The sequence below is a fragment of the Dasypus novemcinctus genome, chromosome 20 (assembly GCF_030445035.2).
Source record: "Dasypus novemcinctus isolate mDasNov1 chromosome 20, mDasNov1.1.hap2, whole genome shotgun sequence".
Taxonomy (NCBI): domain Eukaryota; kingdom Metazoa; phylum Chordata; class Mammalia; order Cingulata; family Dasypodidae; genus Dasypus; species Dasypus novemcinctus.
The window spans coordinates 22,666,800-22,686,983 of record NC_080692.1 but is presented as its reverse complement, the minus strand read 5'-3'; the positions used below and the strand labels follow the sequence as shown (position 1 = coordinate 22,686,983).

At 42.3% G+C, this 20,184-nt stretch overlaps 1 protein-coding gene across 1 annotated transcript in view; it reads right to left on the bottom strand.

Moving 5' to 3' along the window:
* Nucleotides 1–20,184, bottom strand: part of DYRK4 (dual specificity tyrosine phosphorylation regulated kinase 4) — an 89,541-nt gene that overhangs the window by 33,397 nt on the left and 35,960 nt on the right. Inside the window, exons 9-10 of the mRNA XM_058282612.2 lie at nucleotides 9,794–9,887; nucleotides 5,507–5,536 (exon numbers count right to left, since the gene is read on the bottom strand). Of these exons, the coding sequence (XP_058138595.1) occupies nucleotides 5,507–5,536; nucleotides 9,794–9,880 (117 nt within the window). The 5' untranslated portion in view covers nucleotides 9,881–9,887. The remainder of the gene's footprint in view (nucleotides 1–5,506; nucleotides 5,537–9,793; nucleotides 9,888–20,184) is intronic.

Below are 20,184 nucleotides of genomic sequence, written 5' to 3'. Positions count from 1 at the left end.
AAACCACAGCGCCTCCCCATGCCACCTCCAGCTGCCAGTCTGCCCTGAAAGCCCCTTTCCTGTGCCCGAGCAAGTGCAGGATTCCTAGGCAAGGAGGAGCAGCCTCCTGATTGCATCCGTGGCCAAGGCGGGCCTCAGGAGACCCATTAGCAGCGTGAACGCTGCCCAGCCACTTGGGAGGAGCAGGTCGTCATCTCGCTGAGGCAGTGTCCTCCCTGGGGTGCCCGCCAGTCCTTTCCCCAGGGCGAGACCCAGGCCATCCTTAGGGCCAAGGGGAAGGGCGAGATTGCTGGATGCCCAGACATTTGAGCCTTTTTCTAATGCACTTGGTCATGGGGGGGTTGATGTGGGGAGAAGGGCTCCAGCATTCCATACCTGGCTCTTCCTCAATCTTTCCCTCTAGTTCATATATATATATATAAATTTTTTAAAAAAAGGAAAATGGGGTGGTGCAGGGAGGATCTGGAAAAAGCTATGCAAAAGGGCTCAGAGCAGCTTTTAGGAAGTGGGCCATGGCTCCAGGAGGCAGGGTCTGGTGAGCCCATCTGCTGGTGCTCTCCAGGGCACTTCCCCCCAGCCTGAGCCTGTGGTGTTAACACTGAGGCTCTGAGGCCTGGCTCCAAGGCCAGGAGAACAGGTGTCGTGGGGAGCACTGCAGAGCTGGACGCCTCTCTTCCTGCAGCCAGGGAATCCTAGAAGAGGAGCTGGTGCTGGCTCTAGAGTCTCTCAGTCTAGCCTGCCCCAGTGGGAAAGGCAGGGCACTGGGGCCTACTGATACAGATACAGGGTCTCCCAGGTCCCCTGGAACTGCAAGCAGGGCCTGGGTTTCCGCCCTGGAGGTGCGAGTCCTCCTGAGCATGGTGGGAAGAGATCTGCCAGGGCTCTCAGAAGAACCTGCACCTGCATTGTGCCTGAAGCTCAATCTCAAGTCTGAAATACACAACAGACAAAATCTCTCTCTCTCTAACCCCCTCATTTAAAAAAAAAAAAAAAAAGAAGTGCAAACACTTTCCCTTTGGGACTTCTGTCAAAGGAGTTTGGAAAATTATAGTGCTGGGAGCAACCTTAGGGAATCTGTAGTATATGCCATCTTTTTGCAGATGTATAAAGAGAAACTAAGATCATCCAAGTGACATGTCCAAGGTCACACCACTAACAGTAGCAAATCTGAGTCTAGAATCTAATGCCCTTGTCACCATCCGATGATCTGCTCTGACCCCTCTTGTGTTCTGCCATCAAACCAAATGGGAAGGGAGTATAAAGCACTTCCTGGGAAGCAGATTTGGCTCAACTAATAGAGCATCTGCCTACCACATGGGAGGTCCAGGGTTCAAATCCAAGGCCTCCTAACCTTTATGGTGAGCTGGCCCACGCACAGTGCTAATGCGTACAAGGAGTGCCATGCCATGCAGGGGTGTCCCCCGCGTAGGGGAGCCCCACGTGCAAGGAGTGCACCCCGTAAAGAGAGCTGCCCCATGGGAAAAAAATGCAGCCTGCCCAGGAGTGGCACCGCACACACGGAGGGCTGACACAGCAAGATGATGCAACAAAAAGAGGCACAGATTCCTGGTGCTGGTGACAAGAATACAAGCAGACTCAGAAGAATACACAGCAAATGCACACAGAGAGCAGACATTTGGGTGGCAAGGAGAGAAATAAATGAATGAATAAACAAACAAACAAACAAACCAACAAACAAATAAATCTTTTTAAAAAATAAATAAAGCACTTCCTCTCCAAAGGTCACTAATTAAAAGTAAGATCATGTTTTTATTCTGATGCAGTTGACAGTGGATAGAAACATTTAGATAGCAAGTATTTATTCTGTAAATCAGACACTAAATTCCTTCTAATATAAAGCAGATTTATGCATCACGTGGAAGGGTTAGATTAGGTGGTTTCTAGGGCTCTCTTTCCCATTGATTTAGATTTATTCCATGCCTTTTCACATATTATTTCTTCTGCCTCACCTCCCTCCAGCTCATTAGGTAGTCTCCTTGCACCACTAAAGGGGGCATCATTCACTTAGAAGAAAATATGAATCGTGTGCCCTTCACTATGCCAGGTGAGAGTACTATAGCTGACTAGTGCTTCAGAGAAGATTACAGAAGCTCCTGGGCATCAGCCAGGGATGCAGCAAAACTTTCTCTAGCTTCCCAGAGAATTTTGTTTCTACCTAGGTGAGTGCACTCACCACACCTTATTGTCAATTGTCCTTTATATGTTTATGCCACCCACTAAACTGTGCATTCTTTGCAGGGAGGAGATGTGCATTGTTTATATTTATATCCCTAGCACCAAGAACAATGCTTGGCCCAAATTTGGTTCTTGATAAAATGAGGGATTGTGGGATGACTTATGAAACTTCACCACTCAAGGACCTTTATGGAAGTACAGGAGAGAGAAAAAGTACATGGACTTGGAGTCAGGCAGACCTGGAATTCCCGCTCTGCCACTTGCTAGCTGTGGCACTTGCTCTGCCACTGTGCTAGCCCTCTATCAGGCTGTTTCCTCTTCTGAAACACAAGACTGGTAACTTCACAGTAAAAAAAACCAAAAAACAAAAACAAAATACAAAATGTAAAAAAAAGGGACCCTGAGTAAGAAGTAGCAGAAACTATAGATATCAGAATCAGATCGAAAAAGATTCCAAATATTGGATTTATCAGCTACACATTACAAAATAAGCATAATATGGTTAAAGAAATAGAAGAGACTAAAAATATGAGTAAAGAAGAAGATACCACAAAATTATAAAACAGATTTGAAAATGAGCAAATTAGAACTTTCAAAAAATTAACAACTGAAATTTAAAACAGTGAATGGCTTTAATAACAGATTAAACATGCCCCAAAGAGACCCCAGGAACTGGAAATGATAGTTTTGAAAAAATTATCCAGCAAGCAGCACAGTGAGACAAAGAAATGGAAAATATGATTAATATGATTAGAGATTAGAACACAGAGAATAGTTTCAGAAAGAGAAAAAGAATATGGCAGACAAAAAGACAAAATAGCTGGAAGAATTTTTCTTTTGGAATACCTGTATCTTTACGATTTCAGAGTAGGGAACAATTTCTATTCTTTTTTTAAATTTTTTTATTTTTTGGTACCAAGGCTTAAACCCCGGACCTCACATGTGGGAGCTGGCACTCAACCACTTGAGCCCCCGGGAACTATTTCTTGAACAAGACAAAAAATGCAACCATAAGTTTACCTTCTTTTAATTAAGACCTTTCATTCATCTAAAGAAATCAAAAAGGGAGTAAAAAGACATGCCAACAATAGTAGATATTTGCAGCACATACAACTGATAAAGATTAGTAGACAGAATGTATAAAATATTCTAAAAATCAGTAAGAAAAAGACAATCCCAAAGGAAAAATATTTAACAGAAAAGGCATGGTCAGGCATTTCACTGACGAGGAAACACATATGGTCAATAAACATATGGAAAGAGGCTCAATCACACTAGTAATTACCCAAATGCAAATTAAAATACAACCAAAAATTGTTATGCATCTACGAAATTGGCAAAATAAAGTCACACAATATGACCTGATGAAAAGGATGCAGAACAACTGGAACTTGTATATACTCTGGTGGAAGAGTACATTGATAAGTTTGATACCGTCTAGAAAAATAAAATATTCATTTATCCTGTAAGGAAGCACTTCCCTTTCTAGGTATATACCCTACAAACTCCTGCACATACGTACTTAGAGAAATGCCGAAGAACGTTTCACAGCAGCACCATTTTAAATAGCAAAACTCCAGGAAAAACTAAATGTCCATCAACTGTAAAGCTGATTAAAAAGTGTGACGTGTCCATACAATGGAATCTGGCAGTGAAATCAATGAACAGCTTCCCCAAACCAGAGGTGATAGTCACAAAGCCTAAAGACCCAGAGCATGGGTACTGATCAGTCAGAATGGAAACCTAACCTATCCAAGAAAAAGTCAGCCAAATGCTATCTCAGTGTGTCCTGGCTTAGGAACATAGTCCTGAGCAATAAAAAAGCAAGTTGCAGAAGAACACTTAAAAGGATGATTCCATGCATATAAAAAACAAAAACTTGGAAAATTAAACAATGCATACTTTAGAAAGTTTTAGAGCATATAAAGAAAAGTAAGGCAATGAGAGATATAAAACTCAGGAGAGTGGCTTCTCAGAGAGTTATAAGGTGAAGGGACCTAAAGGGAATTGGTTTCTTAACTCTTTCTTAATTCTTTCTTAACTGATGGTTGGGTACAGTAGTAAGGAATTTGGCCTCATCCTAAGAGAGGTCTGGCCCTTGATCCCCATTTCCTAGGAGGTAACGTCTAAACCTTTGAAATTTCATAAATGATAAGAGTATCTTTTATTATTTGTGTTTGGCCTCTTTTATTTTTTAAATCAGGTCACACCTTAGGGTGGGGGCTGGCCATATTAGAATGACCAATCCTATGATTTAGGTTGAGGGTTTTGGGCCCAGGTTATATCAGCCTCACCTCCGGGGAGGAGGAGGCTGGAGATTGAGTTGAAACAGGAATAATTAATCAACCACTCATGCCTACGTAATGCGGCCCCAATAAAACCTCTGTACACCAAAGCTCGGGCTTCCTGGGTTGGCAATGCTCCGTGCATATTGTCACACATCCATGGAGGAAGAGTAATGCATCCTGAGAACAAAGGAAGATTTGCATTTGGAACCCACCCGGACTCTGTCCTATTCACATCTTTATGGCCTCATATTAATGTATCTTTTCTCTGAAATGAAAGTGACCATGGTTATAAAAGTGAGTTCTGTGAGTCTTTCTAGTGAATTATCCAACCTGAGTTCAGCTTGGGAAACCGTGAACGTGTGGGTGGTGTCAGAAGTGAGAGTTTCCTATGCAGACCCTTTCCTCAAACTTTGTAGTTAGACCCCAACTCCTTGCAGTTGGGTCAGATGTCTTGGGCAGACCAGAGAACTGGGCCCTTAACATCACAGTTTCGCTAACTCCAGGTAGGTATAAACAAAGGTGTCTGTTGTGTTTTTATTCTTTATACCTTACACATATTTCTTAAATTTTATTTTATATATACTCAACATTTAATAGTATATATATATTTTAAAGCATAAGTGAATTACCAAAGGAAATCTGAATCCTGATTTTAGCTTGACTAGCAGCATGACTATGGGTAACTTGCTTAATCTCTTTCGGTCTGGGTAATGACTATCTTAATATTGTTGAAAGGAGTAAACGAAGAAAGCTAAACAAATATCAGGGAGGTTGGCATTACTAGTGTCTCCCGATCCCCACCTTCCACTGCCTAACTGGTAGGCTCTATTTTTCATGCCCTGAGGAAGCTTTTAACCAAAGTATCTAGCCACTCTGTGATAATTCTAGTCATCAGAGACACTTCCCTTCTGCCTGCTTGCTTCCCATCATTTTCACAATGACTGAAGGCAAGTGAAATCTTCTTTGCTCTCTCCAAACTGAGAGCACCAATGGGAATGTAGAACAAGGGAACTGGTGCTTACCAGGTGGACCTCAGAAGGAAGAGTGGGGCCCTAGGAGAGAACGGAAAAAAAAGCATGTGAATATTCTCCTGCAGGACCCAAAGCCAGCCTAGTGTGAGAAGGGAAAGGTGTGGTGTTTCAATTTGTTGGAGAAAAACGGTGCTTACTGGGACACGGAGACTGATATGACCACAGGTAGAGAATGAATTTACTGAGAAGCTCTCCTAATGGCAAGTCTTCTAAAGGAAGACTTCAGCCCACTCGTGGAAGGAGGGGATTTGATTTATGCAGAACTTTCCTAGGCAGGGAAATGATAGTTAGTGGGAGGGGGTCGAGGGTCTGAGTGAGGTGCAGGGACCAATAGGAAGCCCTAGAGGTGGAAATTTTCCCTGATAGTGACTAGAAGACAGTGGATTAGGGAGTTATGTTTTCTTGGGATGCTGCAGGAGCAGATGTTTCTTTGATCTGTAGGGATTTTATCTCCCTCTGATATGCAGGTAGGGAAGGTTTCCATTTCCCTTTACTCCTGTCTCTATGTAGTTCCTTTGTTTAACCTGTGGGGAAGTGCCGTGCCCTTAGACATGTAGGAGGGGGGTGGGGTTAGCCTTTCCCTAATGCATGTCAGGGGAAACTGAGCTACAGCTTGTTAATTGTTGCAAGCCTCTAACACTCAACATCTGGTCTTCCTACAAATAATCCCACTTCCAAGCTGCATGCAATTTTTTTTTTTTGTCTATTTTTTCTTCACTAGATCCTTAGCATCTAGAACAATGCTTGAAATGAGTAGAAATGCAATAAATATTTATAGAAGGAGTGAATAAACATACTCCTGGTTTTTATCCCACAAATGTACATTAAGTGCCTGTCTGTGCCAGGCACTGTCCTGGGTCCTGGGGATACAGAACTGAACCAGACCAAGAACGTCTTTGATGTTATGGAGCTTACATTCTAGACCAGCGCTGACCAGTAGCCATAAGATACAAGCCCCAAGTATAATTTTAAATTTTCTAGTAGCCACATTAAAAAATGTAAAAAGAAAAGTTAAGTCGGTTTGGGGTCAATCAGAACTGGGTCGGAATCCTGGCTGCATTAGTCATATGGATAAGTCTTTTAAACTTGATGAATGCCAGTTTTCTCATCTTTAAAATGTGCCTAATGACATCCATCCAAGGAACTTCTGGAAATAGTAAAGAAATTAATGTATGTGAAAATACTGGCAGGTTTCCTTCCCTCTCCCCCTCAGTTTCATTCCTCCCGCCCTCTCAGATTCTCATTTATCCCATATCCAATACATGACAAAACTCAATATAGGGAAGTGGGTGTAGCTCAGTGGGTGAATGCCTGCCTCCCATGTACGAGGTCCTGGGTTCAATCCCTGGTACCTCCTAAAATAAAATAATAAAAATAAAAGTATACATCTTGCTAAAAAACATAACAACAAAAACTAAAAAAAAGAAAAAAAGGTAAAAAGAAACAGGCGAAATTGATTTTAAGAATATATTTTACTTAACACAATATATTCAGAATAGTAATTAATGCAATCAGTATAAAAATTCCTTCAGTACTTTATTAGGTATTGCTTGGCATACTATAAAATTCATCGGTGATAAAAAAAATTCTTTTACATTCCCTTTGAAATCTCATGTGTCGTTCACACTAACAGCACATCTCATTCTGGACAAGTCACAGGTCAAGTGTTCATTGCCTCAGGTGAAAGCCAATGGCTACTGCATTGGGCAGCACAGTTTTAGACGGTGAGAAGCAAATGAACAAATAAATACATAATCTGAGGAGAGTTATTTTAGAAAGGTTGGTGATGGAAGACCTAAGGAGATGATATTCAGCAACTGAATGATTTGAAGGACAAAAGAGAATTAACAAAAAAAAGTATCTGGTCCCCCGGTGCTGAAAATAGACAATGCGTCTTTCATAGCACCTAATCATTGTAAGGGAAATTGTAAAGTAACATTCTAAATTAACAGAGTTCCCTTCCCTGGGACCCTCTCCCAGATTCTTCTCCTAGGAAGATCTAGCCTGTGCTCTGCTTCGAGGCAGAAGCTCTGTTTACTTTGAATAGACATGCAGAATAGCCAAACACCAATTTATTAGCAGAGATAACTGGGGCGCAGAGAGGGTCACTGTGCTCTCTGCTGGCAGTCATGATGAACTACAAGACATGGACATTTTTCAGGGAAGTGCAGAGAGCACTAGGAATGGAAGGGCCACCCTCAGCGCCCTTTGAGCCATGCCAGCTAAAGCTGAAAGGATGACTCTCCATTGGCCTCAAAGACAAAGGACTTACTCAGCAGTCTATGGCTCATTAATAACATACGGTGTTTTAAACAAAAGACTGGGCCATTTTAAAAGGCATTGCATTTTACTCTATGGAGGAGCTGCTAGCATATTACTATAGAGAGAACCTAAATAGAGAACCTCACAAGGATGTACTAACATGGTTGTCTTAAGGTACTTTTAAAAATCACGTTTGAAAAAATGAAATTTTCCCAAAAGTCAATATATTTAGAATATATTTCCTAAAAAATCTTGCTATTGATATGCTGAGAATCATAGCTCTCTGGTCTTCGCTGTTTGCTTGTTTGTTTGTTTATGTGAAGGAATTTAATGCATTCTTTTCATCCTTTCATTAATATCACAACTATCCACAGAAACCCAAAATTTCAAGAGCTGAGGACAATTACTTACTCCTTCACATTTCCTTACTTAGAACTATTCAGTTCCGTTGGATGAAAAGTCCGTGGGAAAATGCACAGATGGTAAAAAGACATTTAGAAGCCATCAGAATCATTAGCAATGTAAAGAAGATAGTTTTAAATTTAAATAGCTATTGTAAAATGTTACTGTGAACATGCCTGTAGTCAGAAAATACAACATAAATGAATTTGTCTTGAATGTGGTATTTTTATTTTAGTTTGCATAATTCCTGCCACTGTAACTGCAGCATAATTTGTTTTTCCCTTACAATTAATTTCAATGTATTAAGGAACTTTATAGTTCTTCTTAAAAGAGTTGGCATTTCTTAGCAGAGAGGCATGGAATTGCGTAAGAATTTGGTTTTAAAATATGTCATCCACTCACAGGCTTTTGACCTTGACCTAGTTAACTCACTTGTACCTCAGTTTCCCCGTCTTTAAAATGGGGATAATAATAGTATTGCCTCTAAGGTTCATGTGAGGGTCATCTAAGCAGTCAATAAACGTGAGCTCAAGCAGGTGGGAAAAAAATTGCAAGTTGCAAAGCCCGTGATGATTTTGCTAAAATAAAATCATGACCAAGACTATTCTCTTTGCACAAAATGTTTAAATTTGAACTAACAGAATGTTATCTTTATTATATTATCATTATAATGACAGCAACATTACTATTTCAAATATTTTAGTAACTTTTTGTTTTATCAAAAGAAATATGTTTTAGGTATTAATAAAACTTTGTACAAATGAATGACAAAATCAACTTTTTTGTTGTACCTGGTGATGGCAGGGCTCTGAGTGGGGAACAATGGATTTGCCATTAGGGTCTATTCATATGTTATACCTGAGGGGAGGATGGTGAGGTTAAATCAGGAACACTGCTTGGAGGAGGGGACCTATGAGTCATAGTTTTAAGGTGTGTGATTTATGGGAAAGAGGATTTTTGACAGGCCTTGGGGGAGGGTGGGACAAGGAATCCGGAAAGTCAGACCTGGATGCTTTTGGGTAAAGTTTGCTGCAAAATGTTCTGAACAAAGAGCCCAAACATTATGATCTTTAGAACAAGTTGTGAAATTCAAATGGAGGACTGTTGGATGAAAAATACACATAACTTAGAAGTTGATCCCATCCTCAATAGTCATCAAACCATCACCTCCCAAAAGTCCCTTCAGGGCTGCAGTTTTTTAGGCAAACTGAGTCAAAAGAGAGCCACGGCGTGACCACCTTGTCTGTGATTGGGAAAAGAGACCTTTCCTGGAAATGTCCTTGAATGCTTATTCAGAACTATTCCAGGAAACTTCTGGCATGGCTCCAGATATAGAAAGCAGAACAAAAGAACATGTGGAAGATATCCAGGCCAGGGGCTCCTCAGATACTAGTTACCTGTCGGATTTTGAAATTCATGAAACCACCCTCTGGAACTTCAGCTGCTTTCCTCCACGTTGACTCCAGCCCGGCTCTGAGGACTGGCTTGGTCCCCGCACACCCGGCCCCACACGCAGTTGTCAGGGGTCTTGGGGCATAGCAGTCCCCTTGGGCTCCTGGCACTCCAGGGCCCCAGGACACCTCTCTTCCCCAGGTGAAATTCAGTCATGCCTACCTTGACAAAGGTGAAACTTTGCTTCTTTCTTTCTTTCAAAATTGGGAAGGATGTCAAACTGCGTTTCCTTGGCTTTTTAGCGTCCATTTCAGTCCTGCAGGAGGGACAGTAAGAAATAAATTGGCAGTAGGAGTAACATGCAAGTATTTTCATGGCCCATGCACCCAGGGATGGGAAGAAAGAAGGACAGGCTTTGAGGAGAGGTGGTGAGTGGCTTAAAAGCGGTGGCAGGGTCTCCGCTTCTCCTTTTGTCTCCCTCCCGGTGGCCAGATGAGGACAGGAGAGGGGGCATCTCGGCTTTAGAGCACATGTGCTCAGAGCAGAGACAGGAGCAATTTCTCCTAGCTACCTGCAAAGTAAACCACATTGTGTTGCCGCAAACACTCTTTCCCCTAAAATACAGGCATATTAATGGCTACTTGGAGAGTCTTAATGCCCATAGGAAAAGAAAGGGTGTACAAGAGGTAGAAATGCTTCCCTTGGATCTCATTTTGCCATGTTTGCACCTTCTTCATTCAGAGCACTGCCCTGTGACTAATTAACTCACTGCAAGATGAAAAAAAATGTGGAGCGGCGGACTTGGCCCAGTGGTTAGGGTGTCTGCCTACCACATGGGAGGTCCATGGTTCAAGCCCCGGGCCTCCTTGATCCGCGTGCAGCTGGCCCATGCGCAGTGCTGATGCGCGCAAGGAGTGCTGTGCCACGCAGGGGTGTCCCCCATGTAGGGGAGCCCCACGCGCAAGGAGTGCACCCCGTAAGGAGAGCCGCCAAGGGAGAAAGAAAGTGCAGCTTGCCCAGGAGTGGCACCGCCCACACGGAGAACTGACGCAGCAAAATGATGCAACAAAAAGAAACACAGATTCCCGTGCCGCTGACAATAACAGAAGTGGACAAAGAAGATGCAGCAAATAGACACAGAGAACAGACAACAGGGGAGGAGGGAGGGGAGGGAGAGGAGGGGGAAGGGAGGGAGGGGAGGGAGGGGAGGGGAGGGGAGGGGAGGGGTGGGGGAAGGGGAAGGGGAGGGAGGGGAGGAGGGAGGGGGAAGGGGAGGGGATAAGTAAATAAATAAATCTTAAAGAAAGAAAAAGAAATGTGGGTAAATTTATAGAATCTATTTAAAGTAGGTGATTTATGGAAGTGGAGGGTGGAGTCTTAGTACTCCAGTAATCACATCAGCATGGTACCTGCACAAGGACAGACATATAGACCCAAGGAATCAAACTGAGAGTTTAGAAATCAACCCTCATATCTATGACCAACTGATTTTTGACAAGGGGACAAAGACCACTCAATTGAGAAAAAATAGTCTCTTCAACAAATGGTGCTGGAACAACTGGATCTCCATATATAAAAGAATGAAAGTGCACCCCTACCTCACACCATATACAGAATCAACTCAAAATAGATCAAAGACCTAAATATAAGAGTCAGAACTATAAATGTACAAGAAAATGTAGGGAAGCATCTTCAGGACTTTGTGTTAGACAATGGTTTCTTAGACTTTGCTCCCAAAGCATATACAACAAAAGAAAAAAAAAAAGTTAAGTGGGACTTCATCAAAATTACAAACTTTTGTTAATCAAAGGACTTTATCATGAAAGTAATTGACAATCTATACAATGGGAGAAAATATTTGGAAACCACATATCTGATAAGGGTTTAAATAAAGAATATATAAAGAAATCCCCTTCAAATCAATAACAAAATCACAAATAACACAATTTTTTTAATGGGCAGAGACTTTTTCTCCAAAAGAGATATACAAATAGCCAAAAAGAACTTGAAAAGATGCTTAACATCATTAGTTATTGGGGAAATACAAATCAAAACCACAATGAGCTACCCTTTCACACCCACTTGAATGGCTACTATTAAAAAAAGAAAACAAAATTACAAGTTTTAGAGAGGATGTGGAGAAATGGAAACACTGATTCATTGCTGGTGAGTATGTAAAATGGGGCAGCTGCTGTGGAAGAGAGTTTGGCAGTTCCTCAGAGAAGTAAAGAATTACCATACTACCCGGCAATACCACTTCTAGGTATACCCCAAAGAATTGAAAGCAGGGACTCAGACAGACATTTTGCACACCCATGTTCACAGCAGCATTATTCACAATTGCCTGAAGATGGAAGCAACACAAGCGTCCATCAACTGATGAATGGATAAAGACAATGTGACTTGTAGCACAATGGTATATTATTCAGCCATGAAAAGGAATGAAGTCCTGATACATGCAACAATATGAAAGAAGCTTGAAGACATCACGTTGAGTGAAATAAGCCAGACATAAAAGAACAAATACTGTGTGTATTTGATATGTAGTAATTAGAATAAGCCCACACATAGAGTCAGAATCTAGACTATAGTTTCCAAGGATGGGGAGTGGGGCAGGGAATAAGAAGTTAGGGCTCAAAATGTACAGAGTCTCTATTTGGGATGACGGAACATTATGTAATGATGGTAGCACAACATTGTGAATGTAATTAACAGCACTGAATTAGATATTTGAACGTGGTTAAAAGGGGAAATTTTAGGCTGTATAAATGTTACTAGAATAAATTTTTTTTTAAAACCCATGGAACCGCACAAAATAACCTAAGTTAAACCACAGACTATAGTTAATAATAGAATTATAAAAATGTGCTTTCATTAATTGTAATAAAGGTATCATACCAATGCAAGGTGTTAATAATTGAGTGGTACATGGGAACCTTGTATTTTATGCATGATTTTTCTGTAAGCTCACAACTTCACTAATTTTTTAAAAAGTAGATGTATGTCTTTCTAAGCAATTGGAGCTCTTTCCTCTCTTCAGCTTTGGCAACCATGTAGAAAACGATGATGAAAACGATCCAGCCTTGAAGAAAATGAGGAATCCTGCAGTCTAGTCTCAGTGCTGCTCCCAGGGACCTGTATGATTATCAGGGAATCACTTGTCTTCTCTGTGCTGTTTCCTTATCTGTAAAATGAGGGGACTGGACTACATGACCTTCCAGTTCTAAGCTTTGATTCTAATTCTACAAAAATACTGTCAGACTGAAAAAAAAAATCATTCTGGGGGAGCGGATGTGGCTTGAACAGTTGGGTGCCCACCTCCTACACAGGAGGTCCTGGATTTGGTTCCTGGTGCCTCCTAAAAAAGATGAGCAAGACAGTAAACTGACGCAATGAGCTGGCATGGTATGGTGAGCTGAAGCGACGAGCTGATGCAACGAGCTGATGCAATGAGCTATTGCAACAAGGAGACACAACAAGAGGCACAATGAGCAGGGAGCAGATACGGCTCAAGCAATTGGGCACCTCCCTCCCACATGGGAGGTCCCATGTTTGGTTCCCGGTGTCTCCTAAAAGAAGACAAGCAGACATGGAGAACACACAATGAACAGACACAGAGGGCAGACAGCAAGCCCAAACAATGGGGGGAGGGGAGGAGTAAATAAATAAATATATCTTTTAAAAAAATTATTCTGTTGTGACTTATTCTCTAATTTCCCTCTCTTGAATATTCTGTGGTTATCAAAGTTTCTGTTATGTGCCTTTTTTAATGCCTTCAATCTGGCTTCCAATAATAGTACTTAATCTGTATTCAAAGCTTTGCAAGTGCCATTTTTTATCCTCAAAATATATGACGAAGTATGCAGGATAAGAGTTAAAACACTTGTTATATTTTCTTTGTACCTTGTTGCAGGAAGGATTGAAGGTCACTAATAAATTTAGCCCAGAGCTAGAGTAACTGATGCTTTGAGAACTGAATCTTACACGCAGACCAGTTTCCTACCTCTGCAGTCCAGATGGATCTCTTTCCTCTGGATTTCAACAGCATTTTCGTATGTGAAGCTCATTTCATCACTTGGCTATCAGCTTTAGTGTCACCCTATTATCTCAGGTGTATATATTTCATCTCATTGCGATGGTTACTCTCTTGGGGGCAGGGATGGTGAACTTGTATGTTTTCTACATTCCTCATAAGGGTCAGGACAGAGCCAGGTCTACTCAAAGTTCTTGCTACTAATTTGCCAAAGGAAGAGAAATCTGAAATAGGTTAGACCAACTCATCGAAACTTTTCCAGCACAAACTGTGTGTCAAGTACTGTGCTAAGCATGAGGGATTCAAAGATGACTAAGACAGAATCCTTGCTCTCAAGGAGTTCAAAGTCTGGTGGACAGGACAGACCCACAGACATGTTGTATTTTATCTTGCATTGTATTTTACACCTATGCATTGTCTATGTATATGTTACTTCATCATCCAGAAAGGAAATAGAGTTTTTGAGGTTTACCTGTTTTGATTTCAGTATTTCTATTACAGTTGTCAGTGGCTTGATTTTTACACCCTGGGGACTCTGCCTTTCAGACAGAAAGTGTGGCAATGTAGGGCGTGAGGGGCCTCCTAATGCATTATCTCCCTCTGCAGGAGATCAGGTACTTGAGTCTCCCTCACTTCTGCAAAAGAGAACTCCTTGGCTCTTCCACATATTCTCCTTGAAACTCTTAATGGTCCACTGATGCACAGACTTACTCAAGAGGTGGAAGAGCTCCTGGAGGCTATCTTGTCCATTTTCCCACCCTGGGCAGGAATCCCTCTTTAATGTCCCAACAAAAACTCAGCCTCTGCTGAATGTTTTCATGACAGAGCTCACTATTTTTCCAGGCAATCCATGTCACACCACCTCTTTTTTTTACATATGGTTGTTGCGGAACTCAATAATGCTATTGGAAGAATAAATTATATTCTTGTATATCTTCCCCTGATCCTTACTATCCTCTGCAGAGCAACAACAACAACAAAATAAGTCTATGGGTGGATGTGGCTCAAGAGGTTGATTGCCTGCCTCCCACACAGCAGGTCCCAGGTTTGGTTCCTAGTGCCTCTTAAAGAAAAAACAAACAGACTATGAGCAGACAATGAGCAAAAAACAATGAGCAGACAACGAGAAAAAAAATAATGAGCAAAAACAAGGAGCAAACCGACAAAGGAGCCATCTGGGTGGCATGGGGGAGGAGGGACAAAAAACATATCTACCCTCTCTTCTTGTATATTCTTGAATATTCAAAACAGTGGCTTGTTTCCCTCCCCTGCAACCAAACATCTCCACACATCCTACAGTTTTTTTTCTCAAACTACATCCAGGCGTGATGGCAAGAACCTATTTTCTAGTTTGTTATATTCCCTCTTAAACCAGCTAAAGTTCTCTAGAGTTTAGATTATGAACAATGCTAGGTCAGGCAGCAAACCTTTGCATCCCTAGATCTGTCCTTGTATTTCTATTCATTCAGCCTAGACTGGTATCTACTCTTTTTAGTTGTCACAGCACATGCATGCTGGGTTTGGAGTCAGCTGAACCCAGTAACACTCCTAGCACTGTACCCTCTAGAAGTGTGAGAAGCGTGCATTCTAGCCAAGTTGTCAAAAATAATGAGTGGGAGAGCTCAGCCCCAATGAAGATGATGGAGTGAGATACTTCAAGGCTCTGAGCCCCAACAGAAACTTTGAACAATCAGTAAGAACTGACAGAAATGTCTTTCTCTAAGCTCCAGAAAACAGTTAAAGGACTGCTATGCTAGGACAAGCGCCAAATCAAGGAAAAAGTCACTTAAAAGCAGAAGGAGCTTCTGTGATCGATGGCACATCTCTGTGCCAGGAGGTGACACATCCTGACTTCATGTCGAAAGAACAGAGAAGTTTGCTATGAGACCCTCCCAGACTCATCTTACGTGTCTCTTCTTTTGGCTTCTTATTTTCTTACAATAAAGCTATAATCACATTGTTGGCTGGTGTGCATTTCCTAGGCAGATTAAAATATGCAAAAACTCTCAGGACCCTCAATTGATATAATAAAACCCTTTGATGTGAAAAAAAAAAAAAAAAGGATCTCATGGTGCCCTGGCTGGCCCCTCCCCTGCCCACTACTGGCTCGATGAGCCAGCCCACACTCTCAGTGAGGACTCCTGGTCCCAATTCCAGAGGGAGCGGAGTAACACTTGTGCCAATAATGGAAGGATGTATGCCTGGCCAAATCTGTCCAGTGGTGGCCTGAGGGGCTTGATGCCCCAGAACTTGCCCTCCATGTAGAAGACAGTTCACTGAGATCTTCTACAGAATGCTGTGGGAGAGCAGTCAAGTCTCACTGCCTGGACATGGGATTGCTGGCTGTGGACACACAGTCCAATGCTTGGGAACCTGAAGAAACTGTTTCCTAGGAAGGATGGGACATTCAGAATTGTGCGTAAGGGGGAATTCCTAGGGCCCCACCCACTTGCCCAAGACAAGTATGAATGTACAGAAAAAAATCAGTGGGGACCCTACAGTTGGCCTGGAGCTATTCTCTAAACTCACGGTATGGATAAGTGCTCAAGGAAGGCACTTTCATAGGTCAAAAGCAAAGACTGGGAAAGGTTTTCTTTTTTTCTTTCTCCTCTTCCTCCTCCTCTTCCTTCTTCTTTTTGTTAGCTCCTGGCATTCAAGGAAAACTCTATTATAACAAGCTTAAGGAACATATGAGTTCCTCAGAATATAAATTCCAGTGATAACACATTAGAGTATCAAAATGACCAGGTGTCAACAAAACATTACAAAACATGTAAAGAAAGAGGAATTGATGTCCACGCAAAGGAGGAGATTTAAGTACTAAAAACCATGAATGAGCAGGACCAGGCCAAGGGCATACCAGAAAAAGACTTTTTACGAGATACAGGAAAACATGGCCAATGAACTAAAGGAAATCAGGAAAATGAAAGATGAACACAAGGAAATTATGTAAAGGAACCAAAAAGAGCTGAAGACCACAGTAACAGAAATTAAAAGTTGCCCAGAGGGTTTCAATAGCAGATTGGGGGCTGGCAGAAGAAAGAATTAGAGAACTTGAAGATAAGACTATTGAAATCATTTAGTCTGAGGAGCAGGAAAAGAATGAAGAAAAGTGAACAAATCCTGAGGAACTTGTAGGACACCAACAAGCATACAAATATATATATTCTGAGAATCCCAAAAGAAGAAAGAGAGAAAAGATGGGAGAATATTAAAAGAAATAATGGCTGACAACTTCCCGAATTTAATGAAAGACACGAATATACACATGCAAGGTAGTCAACAAACTCCACGCAGGATAAACCCAAATAGACCCACACTAGCCACAGCATATTATGATCATATAGTCACATGCCAAGGAGAGAGAACTCTGAAAGCTGTAAGAGAGAAGCAACATGTCACAAACAAGGGAGCCTCAAAAGAGTAAGTTCCAGTTTCTCATTATAAACCATGAGGCAAGAAGGCAGTAGTATGATGGCAGAAGGATGACATACTTTAAGTGCCAAAAGAAACATTTATCAGCCAAGAATTCTATACCTGGCAACACTGTCTTTCAAAAATGAAGGAGAAAGTAAAATACTCCTAGGTAAACATAGCTGAGGACGTTCATCGCCATTAGAATGGTCCTACAAGAGATGGTAAAGAGAGTTCTTCAGGTTGAAAGGAAAGAACAATAGACAATAGATAAAGTCACATGAAGAAATAAAGATCTCCAGTGAAGGATGTCATGGGTAAACAGAAATGACAGTACTATTGTATTTTTAGTTTATATACATGTAGTTTGTGACCAAAACTACATAAAAATAGGGCTACCAAGGAGTATAGGAACATAGTTTGTGCATACTATTATAGTTAAGTTATAGGCAAAGCAAACAAGATTGTTACAGATTTAGTATGTTAAATTTAAGCCCCATGGTAACTACATAGAAAATATCAAAGAATATGCAAGGTCATAGAGACAGAAATTAAAATAACGGTTTCCAGGGGCAGGAAACAGGGGAAATGGGGAGTCAATGCATAATGGGTTTAGGGCATCTGTTTGAGGAGATAGGAAAGTTTCAGTAATGGAAGTTGGTGAGGGTACTGCAGTATTGTGAATGTGATTAATCCCATTGAGTGGTACGCTTTGCAGTGGCTGAGATAGGAAAGTTTATGTTGTATATATGTTCCCACAGTTTATATTTTAAAAAAGAAAAGCAAGTAAAGCAACAATGACAATTCAATGCAATACATGACCCCAGATGGGATCTAGCAAGGAGGACAAAAGGCTCAAAGGAATTATTAGGACATAAGAAAAAACTGGAATGTAGACTGTAAGCTTTATATCAATGTTAAATTTATTGAACTTGATAACTGTAGTTAAGGTGGTTATGTAAGTGAACATCCCTGTTCTTAGAAAATGTGCCTGGCACTAATGAGTGTCCCAGGAACAGGACATACATGGCCTACTCCCAAGCATCCAGAAAACGGAAAGCTAGCTAGCTAGATAGCTAGATGAATAGACAGATGACTAGAATGACACTGCAAATGTGGCAACATTAAAATTGGTGGATCTGGATATCTGGGAGAGAGGTGGTTATGTTGGAGTTCTCTGTTTGGGGTATGTATTATTTTTGTAACTGACCTGTAAGTTTGAAAATATTTCAAAATTAAAAGTTTAAAAATATTGAAACACACAGACATAAAAACAAACAAAATGTTGAGTTGGAGAGGGTGAAAGACCAGGGAAATGTGGCTACTGCTGGAGATTCCCTCGGGGTTACTGTTATCCTCTTGAAAGGGCTAAAACAGAAGGGGGAAAGGGAGGAAAGTCACAGAACCAATTAGGCATACTGCATGTTTGAAGAAATCCTTTGAACTCCAAGATTTTACATACTTACCACAATACGCTCATTTCCCTCCAGAACTATTGCCTACAAAACGTTACCATTCCACGTTTTGAACATTTCTTTTAAATGGCCTTGTACTTTTGCCAATTGTACACGTAGGCACAAACAATGAAGCTTGAAGTAAGGTTGACCATGTCAGTCATTTACATCATGTTAGGGGGCTCACAAGTTACTTAAGGGAAGCAGACTTGGCCCAATGGATAGGACTTCTGCCTACCACATGGGAGGTCCACGATTCAAACCCTGGGCCTCCTTGACCCGTGTGGAGCTGGCCCATGCGCAGTGCTGATGCGCGCAAGGAGTGCTATGCCATGCAGGGGTGTCCCCGTGTAGGGGAGCCCCACGCACAAGGATGGAGCCCCGTAAGGAGAGCCGCCCAGCGTGAAAGAAAGAACAGCCTGCCCAGGAATGGGACTGCACACACAGAGAGCTGACACAACAAGATGACCCAACAAAAAGAAACACAGATTCCCGGTGCCGGCGATAAGGATAGAAGCTGTCACAGAAGAACACACAGAGAATGGACACAGAGAGCAGACAACTGGGGGGGGGGGGGGAAGGAGAAATAAATAAAAACCAAACAAGTTACTTAAACTTCAAGTGGGCTGGTGGGCTTTTAAAACATAGCAAATACCGCAAATTACAGACTTGCAAAAAGTCTCAAATTTTGGATTGTTTATCTCCCTTTTAAGGTAATCTTTGCTATTATTGAGAATTTCCCTAGAGTGGGAGCAAGTACCATCCTGCAAGGCAAGTGTTTGATCCACGCATACCTTCACTGGCTCTGGGGTCAAGGCATGGGGTTCTGCTTGGGGCCGAAGCATGGCGAGCCAGTGAGTGTTAACAGACTCATGATCCGCCAGGCCCTCATCACCGTGAACTACCACGAGGACGCGCAGTGACGATACAGAGAGGAGAGCCTTGCGCTCCACCGTGTGGGGATCGGGGCTGGAAGGGCGTTTCAGGGTCTGTCTTGGGAGTTCCGTAAAATCCGGGGCTCCCCACCCCGCACTCAGCAGGAGCCGGCGATGTAACGTTCTACTATGTACAGAAAACTCTATTGATGTCGAGTTTGCGGCGATGCTGCTTTCAGAGCAAGATCTAAAATTGTACCCGGCCAGGGTCTCTCCTCGGCTCCACACGCTGCCTTCTGCTTTTCTGCATTCTATAGACCCCTTTCCTCGTCTCCTCCCCCGCCCCCGCCTCCGTGGCCCCGGAGGCTTCTTCCCCTCAAGGGCAGCGTTCCACCCCTGGGCTCACTCTGCAGGCGAGGGGATTGCGGGTCCCTTTCGCCTCCCTCGCCCTTACTTTGTTCTGGTGGGGGAAGGTGATGGGAGGAGCTGCATTGGGCTGGCGCAACCCGCCCCGCGCAGCAGGCGCTGGAAGAATAACCCCGCGGGGAGAGCCAGGGGCGGACCACACCCTCCCCTCCGTCGCTATAGAAACTGTTCCCGCCCTTTTTGTGACTCCGGCGCTGCAAGGGTACACTTAGCCTCCCGTCCAGGCCCAACCCACCTTTCACATTAGCCCGAAGAACACATCTTTCCTCCTACTTCCATTCTCTTGCCCCGATTCTTTAAAGAATAGCAGGGGAACTCAGCTAAATCCTGGTAAGAGTTGGCGGAGGAGTCCAGACCTGCGAAACTATTCTTTTCCTTCCCCTCTTCAAAAAAGTATGTCCCTATTAGACA